Raw genomic sequence first — 23,504 nt, 5'->3', positions numbered from 1 at the left:
CATGCCAAAATAGCTCCCTCATTTTTACAGGAGGAATAATGTTGTCCATTTTGCAAGCAGGAGAACCGTTAAAACACTTTGTAAACAAAAGTACCTTGCTAACAGATGTTACTCTCCAACCCAGTGAAAGCTTCCAATTAAACTTATGTTTTAAAAAAAAAAAAAAAAAAAAAAAGCAAGAAACCCACAAAACAATTATTCTCTGAGGCACTTACTTTCCTGTGCTTCCCCCCCCCCCCCTTTGCCTTATTGTGGATGAACTCCAGGTTCTTTTACTCACTAACACGCAGTTTAAGAGTATATCCCCAGCCCTTGTCCCAGACTCTCTCTGCTTAGCCCTGCTAGCTTCAAATACAAGACCTTGAGTGCAGAGGTCGCAAGTGTGCGGCACAGCTCCCAGCTGGGAATGTTCCATTCATTTATTTTATTTGCTTTTTGCTTAGTGAGGCAGGGCGTCATGTACACTCATCCAAGGCTTGACTGATGATGTTCGCTGTGTAGCTAAGGTTGAGCTTGGACCTCTGACGTTCCTGCTTCCACCGCAAGATTTCAGGGGCCAGGGATGAGCAAGTGCTCGCCCAACTCAGCACCAGGAATTTTTAATAGGGATGATGCAACGTGAACACTGAGGACAATGATTTCAGAAAGAGATGAAACCAGCTGTGGCTACCCTGCTCCCAGGCTTGACCTTCCAACTGTGTGGCTCCGAGGACACGATGCACCCGGTTCTGTATTCTTTCCACCTGTGTATGAAGAAGAGGTTTAACCACAAACCCAAGGTCCTTGTTCCCCACGTGAAAGATCAGCAACCCAGGAACAAGTTGCTGATGTGAAGACAAGCGTTTGGTAAGCCAGAAAACCATACACTGTTTTGAAAGTGCCGAGAAGGGTCAAGGAAGGCGAAGGGGGCAAGGAGGCAAAGAAAGGAAAGGTGGAGGAAGCCTGGCTGTTCCGTTGTTAACCAGCCTTCCCTGGCCCCGAGCTGCACCACTCTCAACTCTGACTGTGTTGGCAATATGCTGATTCCTGGAATATAAGTAAGATCCCGCACCCGGGAGCAACCTCTGATTCATTTTTAAGAATTATTTTATTAGATCTCTGTCTGTCTCTGTGTCTCTGTCTATCTCTGTCTCTGTCTGTCTCTCTCTCTCTCTTGGTCTTTGTCTTTCTGTCTCTCTCTCCGGCTCTCTCTCTCTCTGTCTCTCTATCTCTCTGTCTCTGTCTCTCTCTGTCTTTCTCTGTGTCTCTGTCTCTCTGTCTCTCTCTCTCTGTCTCTCTCTTGTCTCTGTCTCTGTGTCTCTGTCTCTGTCTCTCTCTCTCTCTCTCTCTCTCTCTCTCTCTCTCTCTCTCTCTCTCTCTCTGTCTCTCTCTCTCTCTTTCTCGTGTTATGCCATGTATGTATTATGATTTTTCAAGTGTCCCCGCCCCACACCTGGCTTTTCTCAGAAGTAAGTAATTCTGTAGTTAGTTGTCAGAGAAAAGGATGTATGTTCCTTAGAGGATTGGGGAAGATGGAAGGCAGGAACCACTGAAAGGAAATTGTCACCAGACAAGAAATTCAAGGGCATCTCTTCAGCAGACATAGTCACCATCATGTTGCTTCCCTGGGAGCCCTGAACAGCAGCAAAGCCACACCCAAACCTCAGTACTCTGTCAGGCCCTCCACAAGTAAAGCTATTAGAATCAACTAAAGGCACACAGAGCCAGAGGGTTTTTCAGTGGCCCCTTCCATAGCAGGCAGAGTTCCCAAGGTCCTCGTGAGCTATCTGACCTGAGGTCAGCTGCGTCCTTCTATTTCTTTTCAGGACTTACTGGGTAACTCACCTGCCTCAGACTATGCCATGCCTGTCCCAGTACATCATATATTGAAAGAGTTAAGGAGGAAGGAGGGAGGGAAGGAGAGGAAAGGTGGGAGGGAAGGAGAGGAGAGGTGGGAGGGAAGGAAGGGAGAAAGCAAAGGTATTAGACTGTTAGCCAGCCTCTCCTGCCATTTCACCATCCACCCTTCATTCTCCCCTCATCCTGTGGACCCCGCTAGATCACGGGCGATGCACTACTTTGGCTGGTTCAACAGCATGGCTGGGCAGGAGCTGGCTCCTTAAATATAATTAAATATGAAAAAGAACTCAAAACACCAGGACAAAAATATAGATCTTTTAATTTAGTCTTTGAGCTAATTTTTTGTAATGGGATTTGCCGTCCCATATGTTTGTTTTTAACTTATAAGCTTGACCATTTTCCTATGAATTTTGAAGAGCAGATGTAACTCAAATGTGGACCTCAAGCATTTTCTGGTGGTGTCAGCATAGTTTAAAATGTTTTCTTTGAATGGAGAGTAATATCCACACAAGCATCCAAAATACATCTCTCTTATAAGTTCCAATTCTTATTTTTAGGGGAGGAAACTGGTGGCAAATGTCACAGGAAAAAAAAAACAAAAACAAAAACTGATTAGAGAGGTTTATGGTTGATTTAACTGAACTGGGTTACATTTTTATTGTTTGTTTATTTTAAGGTTAGGGCAAGGTTAAAGTGACATAGGTAATTGAAAGAATGTCTCCCAGCTGGGTTTGGGGACCAGAATCCAAATCCAGGTCTGTCTGAATCCAAACACCATGCTCTTTGCCCTGCGTTTCTGTCTCCTGTGTCTGCACTGGCACCTTGGTAGCTTGGATGTGGCTCAGGGTCCGAGAGTTCCAAATTTCATGTAGGTTGCCTGAGGTCCAGGGCTTGACCCCCAGCATTACAAATACCCAGTTAACCAGCACCCTATTAGTACCACAGCTACAAAGAAAAGAGGGGAAATAGCAGAAACCCAATCAACCCCAGGTAATTAAAGAGGAAACTATCCTGTGGATAGCTAGTCCCCTCGTCTTTTGACCTTTGACCTCTCTCCTGATCAGGGTCACAGCACTCAGAAGAGCAAGGCACTTGGACAGCTGGCGATAGAAAACTAAAGCAGCCCCCAAAGTGTCCTCTAAGCACTCCCAAAGAAGGCAGGAACTGGGATTATTTTAGACACATTCCTGACCAGCGGGCCTCAGGCCTCAGTTAAACAGCAAACTCAGTGAATATGCTTTGAGACTAAGTGTGAGTTTTTCCTATAGTGGGAGCCAAGTAAATATGTGCTTAGCCCCCCTAAAGCAGCAGTTCTCAACCTGTGTATTACAACCCCTTGAGACCAAACGACCCTTTCACAGGATTCGCCTAAGGCCATTGGAAAACACAGATCTTTACCTTATAATTGGTAACAGTAGCAAAATTACGGCTGGGCAGTAGCAATGAAAATAGTTTTATGGTTGAGGGGTCACCACAACATGAGGAGCTTTATTCAAGGGTCGCGCCATTAGGTGAGAGCCACTGAGCTGAAGCCTAGCAGGGGGAGGCAGCGGAACTCTAAGAAGCCTCGCTGCCTAGTGTCTCTCTGCCTTTGTTTATCTTTCTTGCACAGGGATCTAGGGTGACAGGAAGTGTGACAGCCGTCCTGATGCCTGCAGTGTTGGCTTTGCTTGCCCTTCGCATCTGCTTCAGCCTGTGATGCGGGGAGCAGCTGTGTGATGCAGGGAGCAGCTGTGAGAGAGACGTTGCGTATTTTCATTTCTCAGAAGGTCTGTGTGGATCGCCGCGAGCTCCTGAGGCTTTAAAAGGTCTGATTCTTGCAGCTGACTGACTGGCAGCCACGTTTCCCACAGCCCTCTGTGGAGAAATCGGAATTCAGGTGCTTTTATCGTGATGACTGGCCAGGACCGGGGATTCCTTCACTTGGGGTTGTGTCTGTGGTTATGTGGATTCTTGGCTTCCTTTAAAGGTAAGTGATTCGGGATTGTGCCCTGGAATGTTATTCGTTCTTGCATACACCCTTTCTTCTCATCTTGTCTGGATCCAACAACTGGATGACTTTTATTAGTTTAACCTAACGGATAAGATTTGGAGAGTAATGTGGGGTAAACATCGAAGTATACTGTAAATCATTTTTCACTTCTCTAACTAAAATATGCTTTCCCAAGTAGCATACGGAATTGTCGGGTTTTATAGCCATTTATGCTATCAATATGCTCCACTTATTTATTTGTGGTTAAATGTGATACATCCTCCAAACGGTGATTTGTTTGTCCACCGGTACTTACTACTCAGCCTGTGAAATTCCCATGGTGAGCGATTGTCCTCACTTGGGAAATCCATCTCATTGTCTATACTAAGAGAAAGCTTGCTTGTTTTAAAAGTTGACTCAGACATGGCTGCTGCGCTGAGCAGATCTCTCTCTCTCTCTCTCTCTCTCTCTCTCTCTCTCACACACACACACACACACACACACACACACACACACACACACACACATTCCACTACTAGTTTCAGAGGGGCTGATGGAGAAAGCTCAGGGCAAAGAGACACAGAGGAGAGAAATGGTAACAGTAGCCAGGGTGGCTTCTCGCTGTCTTCTGAAGAAATGACTTCATCCTGGTTACTCACACTGACCAGAGTGACAGGTGCAATATAAAAGTTTTCTTTCCTGCCTCTATCCCAGCGTTCAGCACTTCCAAATGGATGCGTGAAGCAGCTGCCACTGAGGAACACAGCAATTACTGTCTGTTCATTTTACCTGAGCAGGATTTCAAGCCCAGTTGAGGAAAATCATGGAGTAGTTATGGAGTCAACTCTGAATTATACAAAACAAATGTTAGGAATGTGTTTCATCAGGGGTGTTGAGGACGTGAGCGGTGCAAATTGGAGGCAAGAAACTGATTTAATGCGTTCTTAAGGACTTAAAGGTGCAGGTAGCACTACTGTCCAGAGGCTAATGGCTAAAGAGGATACTGTGAACCAATTTTCAATTGCTTTTAAAGTATTTTAAGTGAATCTACTTTTAAAACTTTCCTTTCTCATAAATGTAGAAGCACTTTATTTGAAGGCATGTTTTTTCAAAGAGTGTGGCTAATGAGGACCAAGGCAATGATGAGAGTTCTAGTAGGATGCCTTGCCAGTTACAGACACACAGCCCTCCGGAATCTCTGCCAGGATTCTACTCGAGTGGTCAGGCTGTGGGTTGGGTTTAGTGACATAAAAATTTCCATCCTACTGGCTTTCTACCCCCGTGGCATTTACGGTGCCCTTGACTTCAAAAGGCAGTCTCGTCCCAGACCACTTTGTGAACATGGTACTAGTTCTGAGATGCCTATGAAGTTGTCTTATCTCAATACTGACACAGAGCAAGCAAGACTAGAAGGGGTGTGTGGTGGAGCTGCCCTAGTGCAGGTAAAAGTGGGCCTACCTGGGACAGTGATCAGCCTTTGTCCCTGAGACACGAGCCTTGAGAGCAGGAGAGGAGCCAGCTCAGACCCTCCCACAGCACTTGCCTGATGCTCCCCTGTGTCTCTGGCCACCCAGGGTGTACGTGCTGTGCGTCTGAAGAACAGCTCTTCCACACACTGTTCGCTCACTACAACCGCTTCATCCGGCCGGTGGAAAACGTTTCCGACCCTGTCACGGTGCACTTTGAATTGGCCATCACACAGCTGGCCAATGTGGTAAGTGCTTCAGACTCCTGACGTGTTTCCCAAGGGCTGAGTTCCCGACACTCTTGCACTTTGTGCACTCGGTGAACACACAGCCCTACTGAACAACTTAAAGGTGAATGCAAGGTGTCCTGTGGAGGGTCCTCGCAAGGCCCTGCACGGTGCTGTCTTTGCTCAGACTTCGCATGGTTAGACATTCTTTCAGAGTCGGATTATGAAACAAAGACATGAAGGCGAGAGGAAGGGAGGCTCCAAGAGAGCTGAGGAGTGTACCACACACGGTGACCCTCTCCAAGTTCACTGAGATCATGTCTAAGGGCAAGGAGAAGTGGGCTATTTTAGTTTTTCTTTTTCTTTTTCTTTCGGAGTAATCTTTCCCTCATCCCAGGGACTGAAGGTAGAAGGATCTGATTCTCTCAGATAAGCAGGAGTCTTAGTGCCAGGCCTGGGCTTCGTCCCACTAGGCAGAGTAGGAAATTAAGGAAAGCCTGGCGTGTCAGTGGCGAAGGAGTCAGAGGTGGTCCCGAGACTATCATACACATAGAAGGAGCCATCACCTTCCAGCCCCGGGAGAGGGAAGGCATCCTCCTGCTCTCTAGCATTTATCACGTGGGTGAATTGAGGGTGGCCTCTCCAGTTATACTTAGGGAACGATCGAACAACAGTGTATACGCAGACAGCGGACTTCTCCAATCCACACTGCCCAGTGGACTTAGCTGACCCAGCCTGGTCTTTTAACCTTAGATTGGACATATGCATATTCTGGTAAACACTGGTTCGTGTTCTAAGTTCCAGATGTTTCTTCTTACCTGGGTAGACCTGCTCAGTACCTTAAAACCCACCTATTTTGTATCTGTTCTGACCCCTTCTTTGGTTTCTACTGGGCAGGATGCACACCTGCTGTGGACTGGGCTACTGGAAATGGAGAACAGAGCCCAGTGTCACCCGTAGTGTGGAAAGGCCACCCTTTTGTTCAGCTTTACGTCATTCCCCAATGATGTGCTCTCTCAAAATAGTTTTCTTAGAATGGCAGCAGGTGGCCCGCATATGTGAGTGTTGACATTGGCATGTGGCTGCTAAAATAATATGTATGTGTCACATGGACAGCTTAAATAAAATGACTTCATTTCTTTGTGTGTAACAGAAATCTAAAGACTCACAGTCCAGGAGGTTAACACCAGTTTTCATTGTGGTGTTAATACTGAACCCTATGTTTAATTCTAACGTTTTTTTAAATTTTACTTTATTTTTATTTTATGTGCATTGGTGTTTTGTCTGCATTTCTGTGTGAGGGTGTCAGTTGGAGTTACAGACAGTTGTGAGCCACCATGTGGGTGCTGGGAATTGAACTCGGGTCCTCTGGAAGGGTAGTCAGTGTTCTTCACTGCGGAGAAATCTCTCCAGCCCTAATCCTGAAGTTTTATACTGCTCCACTCGAGGGTGTGCTGCTGTGAGCTGTGATGCTGAAAGCATAGCCAGATTTGGTGACAGCGACAAGGCTCCTTCCATCTCTTTTGCCAGACTGTGCATATCAATTGTCTCTTCGTGTTGCTTTGCGGTCTAAGAGAACTGACCTGTGCAACATGGCCAGACCTGACAGAAATGACAAACCTAAGCCATTGTAAAATGTAGGCTGTGTGGTCTTCCTAAGCCACATCTCCCAGTTTATTGCAGCTTTTCCAGAAACTAGTGCATTTGAAATCATGACTCAAAATTGTGCACCTGGATGCCCACTAATGTTGTCCCAATAAAGAGGTCTAGGCAGATGGTACCAAGAATGCAGTATGGTATTATGTGTCTCAGGTCTCTTCCTCCATCAGAGCTCACTGAGCACAGTGCCAATTGGAGTGGTCGGGACTTACATGGAGACTATGATTTTCCAGACCAAGTCCTGATCCATGAATTCTCTAACACCTCCAAGGATATGTATTCCTCATTGATGCACACCATGCATGTATGTATTCCTCATGGATGCACATCCATGCTTATCCAATCTATGGAAGTGTCAGACTGGAGGCAGGCCTGTTAAGAATGGTATTAATAATGAGTGTCAACTCCCTGAACACAGTGAACTAGTCCAGAGATAAATCATGTTTTGGAGAATAAGTGGGGCTGAGACCTCATGGAACTGAGGCAACAGAAATTATTCAGTTTTGATGAACAGATGGTGCATATGTAGTGCATATGCTGGCCAAGGTTCTGTTAGACCCTACAGATTTAAAGCGAGTCAATACCAGAAGGCCCTGATCATGGGGCGGGGGGGGGGGGACTGTGAAGATGTGCAGACCTCACTTCTCCAGCTCTTTTTGTTGACGTTTACAAATCCCAGGACCTACAATGATTCCACACGACCCACTATCAGGGAGAAGCTTGGCATAGTCTGGGTTTGGACCTCTCCAGGGTGGGTAGCAGTAACCATCAGGTGAAGGAGTGGAGCCCAGGGAGCAGCTCAGTAGAATGTGGAGAGCATCTGTCAGAGCTCTGCATAGAAACCTCAACCATCCAGGCATGGTGGCACACACCTGTAATCCTTGCACTCGGGGAGGCAGAGGCAAGCGGATCTCTGTGAGTTCAAGGCCAGACTGGTCTACAAAGTGAATCCAGGACAGCCAAGGCTACACAGAGAAACCCTGTCTCAAGAAACAAAAACAAACAAACCTGGAGAGAGCTGGGTTCCTTCACTCTACAGGGGCCTCAGATATCTTGGGATGTGAGACTATGGAATCTCCTGTTGACTGCTAAGAACATACCATCAATACCCAAGCTATTCTGCTGTGACCCACCTATCACCTCGGTGTGTCTTGAGTAGCTTTCCTGCTGAGGACCAGTAGCCACTCAAGTATCAATTGTACTGAAGATGGTGACAGGGAATGCCTGCTGACCACCTGCCCTGCCTCTCCTTACATGGCCTATAGGGCCACTTGCAAGGTACTCCTCAAAGAAGCCTTCTTTAATCCTTATATAAACAGACATATGTGCGCACATGAACCACTCTACTTCTCTTTGTTATATCATGATATATTTTACATATGCATGTGCTGATACTATTAGCTTTGTGTCTTCCCAACCAACAGCTAAGACCACATGGAGGCAGGAGATTTGTTCACCCTGTAACTGAGCACACAATGGTCACTCTGTAAGTAAGAGTGTCCTTTGTGACTCAAGGGTGCTCAGGTTGGAGAAAGAAAATCAAAGAACAGCCATTTCAGGCAGCAAGCTTGCTACTCAGCTGAAGCTGTTGTCTGAGTTTGGATCCCAGGACTAATGCTCACAGGACACTCAGGACTTCTTTGATGAAAGACCATGGGTCATAGGTAGAAACAGTGAGCAGCTGTCATCACTTACAGGACTTTTCCCGCTATTGTCCCTGGACTTCTCTGTCCTCCTCTCTGTTTCTTTTTATGCACCCAGGAGGCTTTACAGACTGAGGTGATATGAAAAGATTCACAGAGGAGAGGGAATTCAAATTAGATTTGAGGGACATTTTAAAGCCATAAACCACTTTCTAAGTCAACAGAGCAGGGATGGGTACAAAGGTACCCTACTTCTGTTATAGTTAAATAGTTTTCATAGTTATCTCAGTCTTCTTGTTTGCCTCCACTAGCACAAATAACTTAGATGTCTCTATTTTTAGCCATTAACTCTTACGAGGACATGGATGGTTGAAAATATTATTCCTCCCTTCCAGGATGAAGTCAATCAGATCATGGAGACCAATCTGTGGCTGCGTCACGTATGTGTCCCCTGTTGAACAGCAGCGGCGTGTGTCCACTCAGCGATAAACCCACCTGTGTTACCTCTTTCCTTCCCCAACCTACGATAGATATAGAATATCCTTTGCCTTGCCATCTTGAGGCTCAGCTCTGGTTGCAGCTAGCTTAAGGAAGGCAGCACATGAGCAGGCAGAGCTGCTGTCCTTGACATCAAGGCCTCTGGCCTTTCTACTTTCTGCTCTCATATCTCTTCTTATCATTTATGGAAATCCGAAGTCTGACGCTTTCTTTCCTCTTTGACCATTTGCATACAAATTATGTTTTTACCATTAGAAATGAATGTGAACATAGCCCATGAAACACGATGTGAAGCCATAGCCAGTTATAGCTGTGCCAAATCAGCTTGGCTGTTTTGTTCCCTGTGCCCATGGCTATAATGCCCTGCTTTTTATAGAAATCTGTGTATTCTTCAAAAATATCTTACTTTTTAAATCAAGAAAAGTATTTTTATTAATTTATTCATATTACATCTCAATTGTTATCCCATCCCTTGTATCCTCCCATTCCTCCCTCCCTCCCATTTTCCCCTTACTCCCCTCCCCTATGACTGTGACTGAGGGGGTCCTCTTCCCCCTGTATATGCTCATAGGGTATCAAGTCTCTTCTTGGTAGCCTGCTATCCTTCCTCTGAGTGCCACCAGGCCTCCCCATCCAGGGGACATGGTCAAATATGGGGCACCAGAGTTCCTGTGAAAGTCAGACCCCACTCTCTACTCAACTGTGGAAAATGTCCTGTCCATTGGCAAGATCTGGGTAGGGGTTTGAAGTTTACTGCCTGTATTGTCCTTGGCTAGTGCCATAGTTAAATCAAGAAAATTATTGAACCAACATAAACATTTGGAAAATTTTATGATGAAATTCTCAAAAGCCATTCTCATCCATTTTTAAAGTGAAAGGGGCTCATAGGGAGAAAGGAGGTCAAAGGGGATGGGATGGGGTTCAGAAAGGACAGAGGGTATATGTATAAAACTGTTAAAGAACAAACTTAACAAACATTAAAAACAAAGCAAAATCACCACCACCAAAAAAAAAAAATAGTTCTATTTCTTTTAGATCTGGAAGGATTACAAATTGCGTTGGGATCCCATGGCGTATGATGGCATTGAGACACTTCGTGTTCCAGCAGACAAGATCTGGAAGCCCGACATTGTTCTATATAACAAGTATGTGTGTCTAGAAAGATCCACAGTCAATTTCTACACATCTTTGGCCCATGTGACCCACAGCAAAGGGGTGCACAGTGCTGCTAACAGTGTGTGGTTTTTACTTCCAGTGCCGTCGGTGACTTCCAGGTTGAAGGCAAGACCAAAGCTCTCCTTAAGTACGATGGCATGATAACGTGGACCCCACCAGCCATCTTTAAGAGTTCTTGTCCTATGGACATCACCTTCTTCCCTTTTGATCATCAAAACTGTTCCCTGAAATTTGGCTCCTGGACTTATGACAAGGCTGAAATTGACCTTCTGATCATTGGCTCCAAAGTGGACATGAACGATTTTTGGGAAAACAGTGAATGGGAAATTGTTGATGCCTCTGGCTACAAGCATGACATCAAGTACAACTGTTGTGAAGAGATCTACACAGATATAACCTACTCTTTCTACATCAGGAGGTTGCCCATGTTCTACACCATTAACCTCATCATCCCCTGTCTCTTCATCTCTTTTCTCACCGTGTTGGTCTTTTACCTTCCTTCCGACTGTGGCGAGAAAGTCACACTTTGCATCTCAGTCCTGCTTTCTCTGACTGTCTTTTTGCTGGTGATTACAGAGACCATCCCATCCACATCTCTTGTGATCCCGCTGGTGGGCGAGTATCTCCTGTTCACCATGATCTTCGTCACGCTGTCCATCGTGGTAACCGTGTTTGTATTGAACATACACTACCGTACCCTGGCAACACATACCATGCCCAAGTGGGTGAAGACCATCTTCCTTCAGGTCTTCCCCTCAGTTCTCATGATGAAGAGGCCTCTGGACAAGACAAAGGAGGCAGGTGATGTCCAGGACCCCAAAAGCCTTCCCAAGAGGCCCGCCAAGGTCAAGTTGGCTCATCGAAGAGAGCCCAGACTTCTAAAAGAGTGCCGCCACTGTCAAACGTCAAGTGAGGTAGCAGCCCCTGGCAAGAGAAGAATAAGTCAGCAGCCTGCACAGTGGGTGACAGAGAATTCAGAGCACTCGCCAGATGTGGAAGACGTGGTAGATAGTGTTCAGTTCATAGCAGAAAACATGAGGAGCCACAATGAAATGAAGGAGGTAAAAGCATACCCACCTCCTCCTAGCAGGCCCCACAGGCACCTTGGAGACTAGTCAGAACGTCAGTGGGAGTTATGGTGTGGTACAGTCAGGCAGAAGCATCCAAGACCAGCTCTATTATCACACATCCCTGGTTGGGAGGGTGTGGGTTAGAGTTCAGGGGGTGTAGTGACATGATGTGTAGCCCGGGCAACAAATCTTCAGTCTCCATTTACTTACGGTGAGATCCAACTACAATCCACACACAGGACAAACTTGCCTCATGGAACGTGCCTACAGCACACCAAACGAACAGTGGCAAAGTGAGGGTGGGAAGGGAGATTGGCCAAGGGCAATGAGATGACTGTGGTGCTGCCTGAAGCTGCAGCGGTGAGAGATTCAAGCTCCTTAGCAGTCAGCAGCTCCGGTCACATTTCCTTTAACGTGGCCTCTTGGACAAAGACAAGAGTCCAAGGCGTCTCGGAGATGTATGCCACGTGTACACATTCTGCTCCTGTCTCCCACACGCTGATGCCAGTGACATAGCTCCTCCCTCCCCCAAAGCAAGAGCTCAAAGATCCCATGCCACCACTTGACGAGCTGAGGCTGGTAGAAGCTCTGGCCAAGTGTCTGGAGCAGCTCCGTTTCCTGCATCTGTAGCTCCTAGGGAAAGGATAACAGGACCCCAAACACCACCCTGTCGATGCACTGGGAGACACTGAAAATGTCTGTCGTGATACATGGCATAGGACAGGAGTGGCCATTGAGCTCACCTCCAGGCTAGCATCTTTTAGTGTGTAGGAGATATAGTTACTGTTGACTTACTGTGCCATGCAGGTCCCCTAATAGACAACCCATAGAGTCCAATAGCAGAAGGTTAGATGTTTGGAACTAAAAGGATTCCAGGTACGTAACAAACTCTCCCTGTTAGTATCACCTGGAGGCCTGGAGGCTGCTTATTCCTGTGCAGGGGGTTCTGGGTCATACCTCATATCCTCCAACCTGTTCCATCCCTGTTTCAAACTCAGATTCCCCCAAAGGACCAGGCTCTCCGTGTGCACGCATGGCAAGAGTTGGGGTCTCATGCAGGTATTTTGTGGGATTGTCCCTGGAGCCAGGAAAGGACCTTTGTCACAGGACGGGGGTCACAAACGTCTTTGTCAAGTGCATAGGCAGCTCTATGAGGCACCAGGGATGTGTGTCCACCCTCCTTAGGCAACAGGCACCACAAAGGACACACAGGCAGGCAGGCAAACCAGCTAAGTTTTAGAAGTATTGGAGAAAGTGGCTCTGAAAACAGAAAGTCATAAAATATAGCACGTTTTCCTATGGTCTCTGTTTTTAAAGTTGGCCTTGATCTTTTGTTTCCATTTCAGGTAGAAGATGACTGGAAATACATGGCCATGGTGGTGGACAGAGTCTTTCTCTGGGTATTTATAATTGTCTGTGTGTTTGGAACTGTAGGGCTGTTTCTCCAGCCACTGCTTGGGAACACGGGCAAGTCTTAATTTGGATTTTTTCCTTCTGCCTTCTGAGTCTTTTAGATGTTTTTGTTTTTTCTGAACGACTTAACACAATGAAAAGGCCAGCTACCCAGTCTCCTAAACCAAGACAGGAAGGGAAGGGGTCGGGGGCAGGGCTGCGACCTTAGGAGCTTGAGTACAGGTCTTCATTGCACTGGGTGTTTTACTGCCTTGGGGCCCAGAGTTGGCAGTGCTCCCAGGCCAGCAGTACTGAGTTAGCTCCCCTATGCTTTGCATGCGTTGTTCCCTGGAACACTATGACCCCTCACAAAGCAAAACCTCATAGTTAGCATCAGTCCCCACTGAAAAGAGGTTCTCTTGTATCTGAAGCTCCTACTGGGTATTACAATGATGTGTACGGCTAGAGAGAAAGCCTGAAACACTGGTGGTATTTGCAACACCTGCCTGCTACTGTACCCTCCTTTCTTGTGCGTGTCTCTGGCATGGAGCCCGCACTGCCATCTGGCACCTGCAGTGGTTACATGAGAAGCCAGATAGCATCTCTCTTGGCAGACTATCGAATGGGTAGTCCTAGTGGCTTTCGGTCAGGGTGAAAAATGACCTGAGATAATCAACGTAAAAGGATGAAGTTTATATGAGCTCACAGCTTCAGATGACTTAGTCCATGAGCACTAGGCCCCGTCACCTCCGGACCTCTGGTGAGGCAAAATATCGTAGTAGGAGTGCCTAGTAGAGGACAGCTGTCCACTTAATGACAGCTACAAAGAAAGCAAAAAGGAGAAGAAGAATCTGGGGTGCCAATATTCCTTTCAAAGGCACACCCCAATGACTTAAGTTCTTCCCACAGGCCTCACTCACATCCTAGAAGCTCTACGACCTCCCCGTAGTGTGGAGGACTAAGTCTTGACCACATGTCCTTGGGGCTGATCCAATGTTTTGGCGGGACGTTTGACTGGTGCCCAGTACTGGGCTAGGTGCTGCAAGGATAGCAAAAATAAATTCTTTGCCTTTAAAGTGACAGCCTTTTAGAAAAGTCACATATGCAAAGATCCACAGGATCTTGTAGCGGAGACTATAGCTAGAGCAACCGAAATGGGAGAATCTAATGGAAAACCTAAACCCACTCCTGTGTTTTCACATAAGTATCAGTCTACACTTCCCCCATGAACCCTCCACACACTCACTGCATGGAGACAAAATAAAACCTATGAGAAATTTTAATCTTGTGCCATTTGGAGCAACTTTTTTTCTGAGTGGGAGAACACCGGGAACTGTGTGGTGTTGCACGCTGACTACTCGTTTGTGTGACCGTGATGACTTGCGTAGGTGTCTTAGCAGCTCACATGGTCCAGGAAAGGAGCTGTTCTTGTGCCTAGGAAATTTCATGGTTCAACTTCACCTTCCGATCCTGTTGTCTAGACACGTCATCAGCAACATTTGGCAGGGCCTGGAGAACAGACTGTCTTCCTTGAGAGGTGGACACCTGGTCCCCTCTCAGGACATGGCTGCAGAGGAAGCAATACCCGTCACTGGACAGAAGCATTATGGGGGACAGTTCGATGTGCTCTGGCTCATACCGGACAACATAGAAGGGATCTCTGAACTCCTGGGGGATGCTGAGTACACAGGCCTTCCAAACAGTCTTCTGCAGGTTGGGGGCCACCCTGGCCTGTGCTGTAACAGTAGTCTAGCTACACCGCGTGGTGCCTTGGGGGGCGCCTCCATCCTCCTGAAGGTCTACGTGCCCAATTGCGGGCCCATGGGGTTGCTTTTTTTTTTTTAAGGACACTTGTTTTGTCATGCTATAAAAGTTTTGTCGTGATGCGCAAGTGAAGTCTCCATCAAATATTAGCAAACAGGCCACAGGGGAAGAGGACAGGCTCAGTCCTGATACAACTTAATGGGCTGAATTGGATGGAAAAGGGGGTTCCCATTTTCTGAGGAATAGGGGAGAGGGGAGAGGGAGGCAGAGTGGGACTGGGAGGTAAGGAGGGATGGGGTTATGACCAGGATGTAGAGTGAATTAATTAATTAATTTTGTCAATTGCATTGTAAGAAAGAAAAGTAGGGCCCAGAGGAAACTCCTCCGAGTGTCTTCATGCTTAACTGTTCTTTAATGCTTGAAAATACTTCATACTTTCTGACCCAGCTTCCTAGAAATTACCTAGCAGTTATCAAAGGACTCCATACTAAACAAGCTAGCAATACACCTTTAAAAAGGCATGTACCATGTTTGAGGGGGGCAGGAAGCAATAACATTTATTCAGAATAAGAGAAGAAAACATGGACTGAAAATACATCTGTAAAGGAGCATGAGATAAATTGCTAAATACATATTTAAGGTTAATTTTTAGAATGTTCAACCTGAGACCCATCCCATGGGAGAAAGCCAACCTCCGACACTATTGATACTCTGCTATGCTTGAGAGGCTCCACCCAGCAGCACCTTGAAACAGATGCTGAGACTCACAGGCAAACATTGGGTGATTCATAGGGCATCTTGTGGGAAAGTGGGTGGAAGGAATAAAGGACCTGGAGGTGACAGGAGCTTCACAAGATGACCAACAGAGCCAACTATCCAGAGCCCAGAGGGACCTGTTGGACACTGAAGCACCTGCCAAGGACCTAGCATGGGCTGGATCTAGGCCCCTACAAAGATATAGCCGATGGGCCGCTCAGGAGTCACGTGGGTCCCCTTACTAGGAGACCTGTTGAGCCTGGGTGGATGAGAAGGAGGGCTCCCCTTTTCCGAAGAAGAGGGGAGCAGAGGTGGGGGAATGGGAGGGAGGGTTGGACTGGGAGATGAGGAGGAATGGGGCTACAACTCAGATGTAAATTGAATAGATAAATTGGTTTTTTTAAAAAGAATATTTCTTGGTCACTATCCACCTTATTCATTGAGGCAGAGCTTCTCAGTCAAATCCAAAGTTCACTGATAGGGCTGGTTTACTACCAACTTGTTTCAGGGATACCCTGTCTCAGCTTTCTAAGGCTGGAAGCGCAGGCAAGCTGCCATACCCACCTGACATTAACCTGTGTTTCAGGGATGCAAACCCCAGTCCCCTGCCTATAGTAAGTGCTTCAACTACTGCAGCACCTCCCTAGCTAATTGATTTCACACTGGCACACACACACACACACACACACACACACACACACACACACACAGGAGCAGGAATGTTGTTATCCCTCGAGATCTGGGGACTAAGGACACTAAGCTCCTGTACTCTGTGAAACAGGTTGATGCAGAACTTTCCTTCACAAGATGACCAGATGACTGACCCCCATATGAGGAACCAAGGCTCTCTTGGGGGTCTTTATTTGGGACACAGCATTGGAAGGATGAGCAGACACACCTTTGTACACTGCCTTGCAGCAGGAACATCAGTCCTTTTGGGACGAAGCAGAAAGATCTTTGTCTAACTCTTGTGACCACTGAAGGCACTTTTAAAGCTGAAAAGTATTTTCATCTGCTAATCAGACCGACTATAACCTGTATTGGTTGCTTCTTTGACCGCTGTGATCGTATATTTGACAAGAATCTGCTTAATGAATGGAAGGTTTGTCTTTGCTTTTCATTGAGAGGTCATAGTTTATCGTGGCAAGGAAGGAAGGCATGGCAGCCGGAGTGTGGAGCAGCTGGCCACATTGCCTCCATGAGCTCAGGAAGCAGAGAGGCCAGGAAGTGAGGCCGGATAAGAAACATCAAGCCACACCCTTAGAACACCATTTCTTCCAGTTAGGCCATATTAATTGGAAACCATGTGTTCCTGGTGGGCCATTTTATATTTAAATCCACAATACAAAATGTCTTCATGGGGCTGTTTCTAGGTGACCTGAGTCACTGTGTCACATTCTTCTGGATATCTTCAGCTACTATAATCTTCAGGTTTGTCTGAATCACACACACACACACACACACACACACACACACACACACACACACACACACGTCCCTTGCAGCCCAGGGTTAGAGGCCATCTTCAAGTGTTCTGGTGGGTGTGTCTGCCTCTGCACTGAACTGAGCTGGTTTTCTGAAGTAGACAGCCCTGCCCAGAGCCTTGATGAGCCACACCAGGTGCTCCCAGATGGTTTTTCAAAGATAAGGCCATAACCATGCACCAAAGATGTAATTCCAATTTCATTTGCACTGTTGTTTTATTGGCATACTGAACAGAAAGTATAGTGAAGTAGGGACACATGCCAGGTGAAAGACAAATAGCCATCATCATAATTAAGTGAACTGGTTTTAATATGCAACAGTGCTTGCTTCAGAGATAGAACTTTGAGACAATCAAAACCATGAGCATTGCGTTGAAACATTATTCTGTGGAAAGCACAGTGGTCTGCATGTCTACTTAGATATCATATTTCCAGGGTCCAAGGCATTGGGTATTATGAGTTAGCGATGTACCACGGCCACAGGCTGTGCTACCCAGATTATTACTGAACACAGCGATGATATCAAACCGTCACCATCTGACTCATAATGAATCTTAGCAATAATGATGTGGCAGTAAGAGAGCGTGACTGCTCATAAGTCGCGAGGTGCACTTCACGTTACCTTCTGTGGTGCATTCCGGCCAACGATACGAAATCGGAAGTACAGTCAAGGTGGTTGTTGTCACTTTAGATGACAGGAAATTCAAGGCGCAAAGGAACAAGTCAGATGGCATCTGAAGCAAGCAGACTGAGAAATGAAAAAGTGAGACATTCTCGGGGATAGCGGAGTTATTCCTCCCAAGAAACCATTGCCAAGAAGGAGACTGAAACGGACTTAGAAGGCACAGCAATACAACCCTGCTCCAGGTCCTATTTTAGACAGACTAACTGCAAAGCTGAAGTACTTGTGAGGCAGAAAATTTCCAATTAAATGTTTTGTTAGATATGGCAACATTGCTTTGGAAATAGTCTCATGTAAGAACTCTGTCAAGGTGCACATTGAAAATAAATACACAGATCTAGAAATCTTGGGACAGAATACACAAGAGCACACCACATGAATAATCCAACAAAATGCTTCTGGTATCCAGAAGATACCATGGAAGCTTCCAAAGGGGAGGCAACCAACAGCCCTACCCCCTATGACACCCATGAACCACATCAATAACCAGTAAGGCATGATAACTCCAAAAGTGCAGTAGTGGCATGCACACCTTGGTGGTAACCAACAACTCTCTAAAATTGGACTCAAAGCCACTCAACAAGAAGAAAACAGTGCCTGGTGCTGAAAACGTAGCTAATGACACAGTGTTAGAGAAGTCACAGTCACTGGAGACTCTACAAGCACTAATTCACTACGCCAGCATAATCCCTAACAACTATCTATAAACATCTGTTCTTTTTTTTTTTAAAGATGTATTTATTTATTATGTATACAATGTTCTGCCTGCGCATATACCCACAGGCCAGAAGAGGGCACCAGACCTCATTATAGATGGTTATAAGCCACCATGTGGTTGCTGGGAATTGAACTCAGGACCTTTGGAACAACAGTCAGTGCTCTTAACCTCTGAGCCATCTCTCCAGCCCCTAAATATCTGTTCTTATACCCACAGGTAAGTGTAGTCTTCATCCTTCATTGAGGAAACAATGCAAATGTTGCAAACCCCTCTTTGCAACAGAGACCACTACAGAAAATCACAATCAGTCAAAATGCAGAATCATGAAGCCCAGTCCAAACCGATACATCTACAAAACACTCCCTCACCTAAAATTCAAGGTCTTTGCCAAGGAGGAGGCAAAAGATTGTAAGAGCTAGAGGATAAAGGAATTTGCTGTGAGGTTGTGTCCCCTACTACATCAGAAACTACATCCATAGTCTCAACAACAAGGATGACTCTAATGAGCATGCCAAACTGGAAAGGGAAACGCCTCCCTGCCACCCAAAGAACCATGGGTAACTGAGGAAAGCTGGGAATGAGAGAAGAGACGTAGTCTTCCCCTGCAAAGAATATACCAAGTGTTGTTCAGTGCTGAATGGTCAGCCCTGAAAACATACATGCAGGTAGCGTCATAAAGACTGAACAGTTATATTTAGGAACATAAAGTATACTTTTAAAATCTATTCAGGCCAGGAGTGGGAGCGCACGCCTTAAATCCCAGCACTCAGGAGGCAGAGGCAGGTGGATCACTGTGAATTCAAGGCTAGCCTGGTCTACAAAGCGAGTCTAGGACAGCTAAAGCTACACAGAGAAACCCCGTTTTGAAAAACCAAAAAATAAAATAAAACAAAAATAAATATCTATTCAGACAGTAACCATTAGTCAAAAAAAGAGGCTATACGTTTGAAAGCAAGTGGGAACAGGTATAAAGGAGGGTTTGGAGAGAGAAAAGAGAAGAGAGAAATGTTGTAATTAAATTATAACCTTAAAAAAAAAACTTCTGGTTAGCAAAGTGTGGTGGTGCACGCCTGTAATCCCAGCACTCAGGGAGGCAAATGAAGGCAGATCTTCGTGAGTTCAAGGCCAGCCTGGTCTACAAAGCAAGTCCAGGACAACCAAGACTACATAAAGAAACCCCGTCTCAAAAAAAAAAAAAAAAGCTTGCATCTGGTTTAATTAGTGAAAATACATTAAATAAGCCTGGTCTACACACTTAGCCCTATTAGACATGTTGGGGATGTTACGCAAGTAACGCTGGCACAGGTAAAGAACTACCACTCACTAAACAGAACAAGCATGCCCTAAACCACATAGTACAGAATGAAACACTAGAAACAGGGAGGGCTCTGGGATTGTGTTCTGTGCAGACCCCCCCCCAGAAGATGGGGGGAGCGAGAGGGTGTGTGTGAGCTGAGACCCAAAGAATCAGATCCACTCAAGAAGCTGTCCAGCTGGAGAAGTCTTCCAACACCCACTGATTGGGATCAACTAGCAAATTTTACCCACTTATTTTCCTTCCTATACAAGTGAAGTTAAAATTTCTTTACGAGAGGGAGGGGGAAAGAGAGAGAGAGGACTGAGTGTGTGCACACACATTTGCTAAGGTATTTATGGGGGTGGCATTGAAGGGCACCTAAATGGGAGTCAGTTCTCTCCTTCCACCACATGGGTTATGGATATTAAATTTGGATCTTCCGCCTTGGGAGACACTGCCTTTATGTGCTCAGCCCTCCCTCCAGTCCTAAGATTTCCTTGCTCTAACATTCTCTTTTGGAGTACTTTCCTAGGATCATTACAATATGTAAATATTTATGCTTTTCTATTTTTGAAACTATTAATGTCATCTTCCACTTTAGCGCCTAGTAAAAGTAAGCCACAGGCACACACTGAGGCTTAATCTTTTCTGTATTTGAGTAGGTCAGAAAATGTTTGTTGTGGTAAGTGTTTCATGCTGGTATTTTTCTAATGTAAAGCTACATTCAGATCTAAGCGCTTTTTCTAATATTAATGCTGCCCTTTTCCTAGCATAATAACAGGTTAGATGTGAAGGAGGAAGGATAATAGCTCTTTATCCTTTTATCCACATTAGCATTCAGGAAGTCATAGCTAAGCCTTGATTTTCATCACAGTGTGTTCCTGGCAAAGTCTGTCCTGAGGTGGCCACAGAGCAGACTACCTCCCACCCACCTGCCCAAGGAAGAAAGCTGCTGTTAGGAGCCATGTGGTTCAACATTCGGAAGCCCCACAGCAAGCCTCAAACGCATAGCGTGCAGGACTGAGGAGACGTCAAAGGTCATGAATCCTCACTTCTTTCTATGTCCCCACAAGCTAAAAAGTCCTCTAGGACACACAGCTGCATTAAGGCCCTCTGCTCACACTGCTGGTTAGCCACAAAGCTGGGACCAACAAACTGTGTGACTTATTTCACTATGCATATTCATCTCTTCTTTTAAAAAAAATCCATCGTGTGGGCTGGATCGGCCAAGAGCCAGGCACACTATTGGCAGTGAGGTAGGGGAGCAGTGTAAGCTGTGCAAAGAGATCTGAAGAGCCTAAGTTGGAGATTCTCCTTCAACTGGCTATGGCTGAGCTCAGTGGGAACTCCAGGCCAGGGTTTACACCATTCCCTTCCCGCGCACACTTAAACATTATTTAGAGAAGTATGAGCAGCCAGGCCAGGGGGGCTCATGGTGGTGCACGCCTTTAGTCCCAGCACTTGGGAGGCAGAGGCAGGCGGATCGCTGTGAGTTCGAGGCCAGCCTGGTCTACAAAAGCGAGTCGAGAATAGCCAGGACTGTTACACAGAGAAACCCTGTCTTGAAAAACAAAAAACCAAAAAACAAAACAAAACAAAAATCGAAGTATGAGCAAGGGCTGAATCCAGCAGAGGCAGTCAGGGGTTGGCGCAGGTTGTGGAGCCAGGGCCGGAAGCATGACACGGCAGCCTGAGACTGCAGAGTCCCCTTGCTACTTCGGCTGCATCGTGTGACCACCAAAGTACCAACGAGGACTTCCACCTTCCCTTACTCGCACACACGGACACGCATGGCCAGAGAGGGACCAGCTTCAGAGAGGTGACCAGGGGCTGGGCCAACACCCCACAGCACAAAGTGGACTCAAAGGGATATTTTAAAAATATAAGTAAATTGGGACATGAAGTTGGTGGATACGGTGAGAGAGTAGACCTGGGTGAAGGAGGAGGAGGAGATTAGAGGTAAATAGACTCAAAGCATGTCGTATGGAATTGTCAAAGAATTAAGAAAATATTATACAAAGAATTTTAAAGTATGAGAGAAGAGTCAACCAGACTAATAACCCTGGAGAGCAGGTCCAGTGATGTCAGGACCTCTACCAGGAATTTCAAGAGGCAAAGAGACAAAAATGAAGAACAGAGATAGTAAAAGAAATGGAAGAAAGTCTGCAGAATTTGAAGACATTAGTCATCAAATGCAGAGAGAAGGAGATGGAGACAAAGGGGAGGGGAAGGGAAGGGAAGGGTGGAGAGATGCCGGAGGTAGAGATGGATGGATGGTACTCTATGCTCAGACATGACGTGACATATCTGAGTCTGAAGAGGAGAAGAGAAGCTTAGGAGGTTTAGGAAGGAAAAAGCACAAACGAACAGGAAATAGAGGGCTCAACTCTTAGTGTATTTTGCAATGGCAATAATCTAAAAATAAAACCTTAGGTTGGGGTTTTAAAAATCTCAGGGATAAACTACTTAGAAGAACCATGTCTAAAATAAGACAGAACAGGCAAGGCTTCGTCACTGTGGATGAACAAACTCCTTTAACAAACCCAGGGAGGACTCAGTAGGAACAGCAGCAAAGTCAATCTGATAAACACTCCCGCCTAGATCCTAGAGGAAGCATGGGGCGGGGTGAGGAAACGAGAGACCCACAAGGGAAAGGAAAGCGAAGGCAGAAGAGTCAGTGAAAACCAATTCTATCTGTGGTGGCTTGAACAGGAATGGCTCACAGTGGCTCCTGTAATTTAATAGTCATCAGGGAGTGGCATTACTTGAGAAGGATCCAAAGATGTTGCCTTGTTGGAGGAAGAGCATCACTGGGATGGCCTCTGGGGTTCCTACAGTCCAAGCCAGTCTCCGTGTCTTCTTCTTCCTGTTGCCCATAGATCCAGGTGTGCAACTCTAGGCTATCTCTCCAGTACCGTGTCTCCCAATGTGTCACCATGCTTCCCACTACGATGATAATGGACTAAGCCTCTGAAACGGTAAGCAAGACCCAGTTAAATGCTTTTTTTTTTTTTAAATAAGACTTGTCACAACCATGGTGTCTTTTCAAAGCAATAGAACACTGGCTAAGACACCATCCAAAGCCACAACCAAAGAATATTCAACATTTAGTTTCCTTAGAGAAGAAAGAAGAGAGAAACAACAGATACAGTTCTGGTAACTAATTGGTGCTATTCTGTTGTAAGCTATTTTGGTGCAATATTACAGCAAGCTGCAAATCACCAGAGTTCCTACTTGCTCCATTAGAAAGATTTTTGCAGTGCAGCGAACAAACTTCCAGTAACACCTGCCTTTGAGAACTGCCACAGCCACTCAAGCCTCTTCAATGAACACCCTACTGGGGGGGGGGGGGGGACATTCAATGACAAGTAGCATCTTGGACCTGTGCACTAATAGTGTGCTAGGCCAAGAGTTGCACCTGCATAATTCCTGAAACTGCTGTCAAAAATGTGCTCACCCACACTGCTAGAGAAGCACCACATGGCCCCAGCGTGCAGACCAGACCATCCACCAAGTGGAGGAGCAGATGGAGGAGTTTAGGGATAAGCAGATGGGGTGGGGGTGGGGAGGCCTGAGGGATATGCAGATGCAGGAGTCCAGGGATGAACAGATGGAGGAGTTCAGAGCATCCTGCACAAGAACATAACATGGAGGCTTCTTTGAGTTGCCCAAATCAATCTCTTAATGGCAGCCATCCAGCATACTAGATCAAACCCACATTTTCTCAGGGTCTTCCAATCATGGAAGGTTTAGATGACGGGACATGGTGCTGCAAGTAGTGTATGCCATCTGCATTCTGTGAACATGCTGGCAGCTGTCAGTCCTAAGATGAGACTTGTCTTTATGTGTGTCTTCTACGTG

General features: G+C 46.1%; 1 protein-coding gene across 1 annotated transcript; it reads left to right on the top strand.

Annotated features, from left to right (window-relative positions):
* The first annotated feature begins 3,646 nt into the window (after positions 1-3,646).
* Chrna6 (cholinergic receptor nicotinic alpha 6 subunit) lies at positions 3,647-13,368 on the top strand. The gene is made up of 6 exons (XM_051169595.1): positions 3,647-3,808; positions 5,386-5,525; positions 9,202-9,246; positions 10,340-10,449; positions 10,560-11,541; positions 12,897-13,368. Exons 1-6 carry the CDS (start codon positions 3,733-3,735, stop codon positions 13,026-13,028), a joined length of 1,485 nt encoding a protein of 494 aa, XP_051025552.1. The 5' UTR covers positions 3,647-3,732; the 3' UTR covers positions 13,029-13,368.
* Positions 13,369-23,504: the final 10,136 nt, after the last annotated feature.

Source organism: Acomys russatus, chromosome 27 (genome assembly GCF_903995435.1).
Source record: "Acomys russatus chromosome 27, mAcoRus1.1, whole genome shotgun sequence".
Classification (NCBI taxonomy): Eukaryota; Metazoa; Chordata; class Mammalia; order Rodentia; family Muridae; genus Acomys; species Acomys russatus.
The sequence above is the reverse complement of the archived record's forward strand: the minus strand, read 5'-3'. Positions and strand labels throughout refer to the sequence as shown.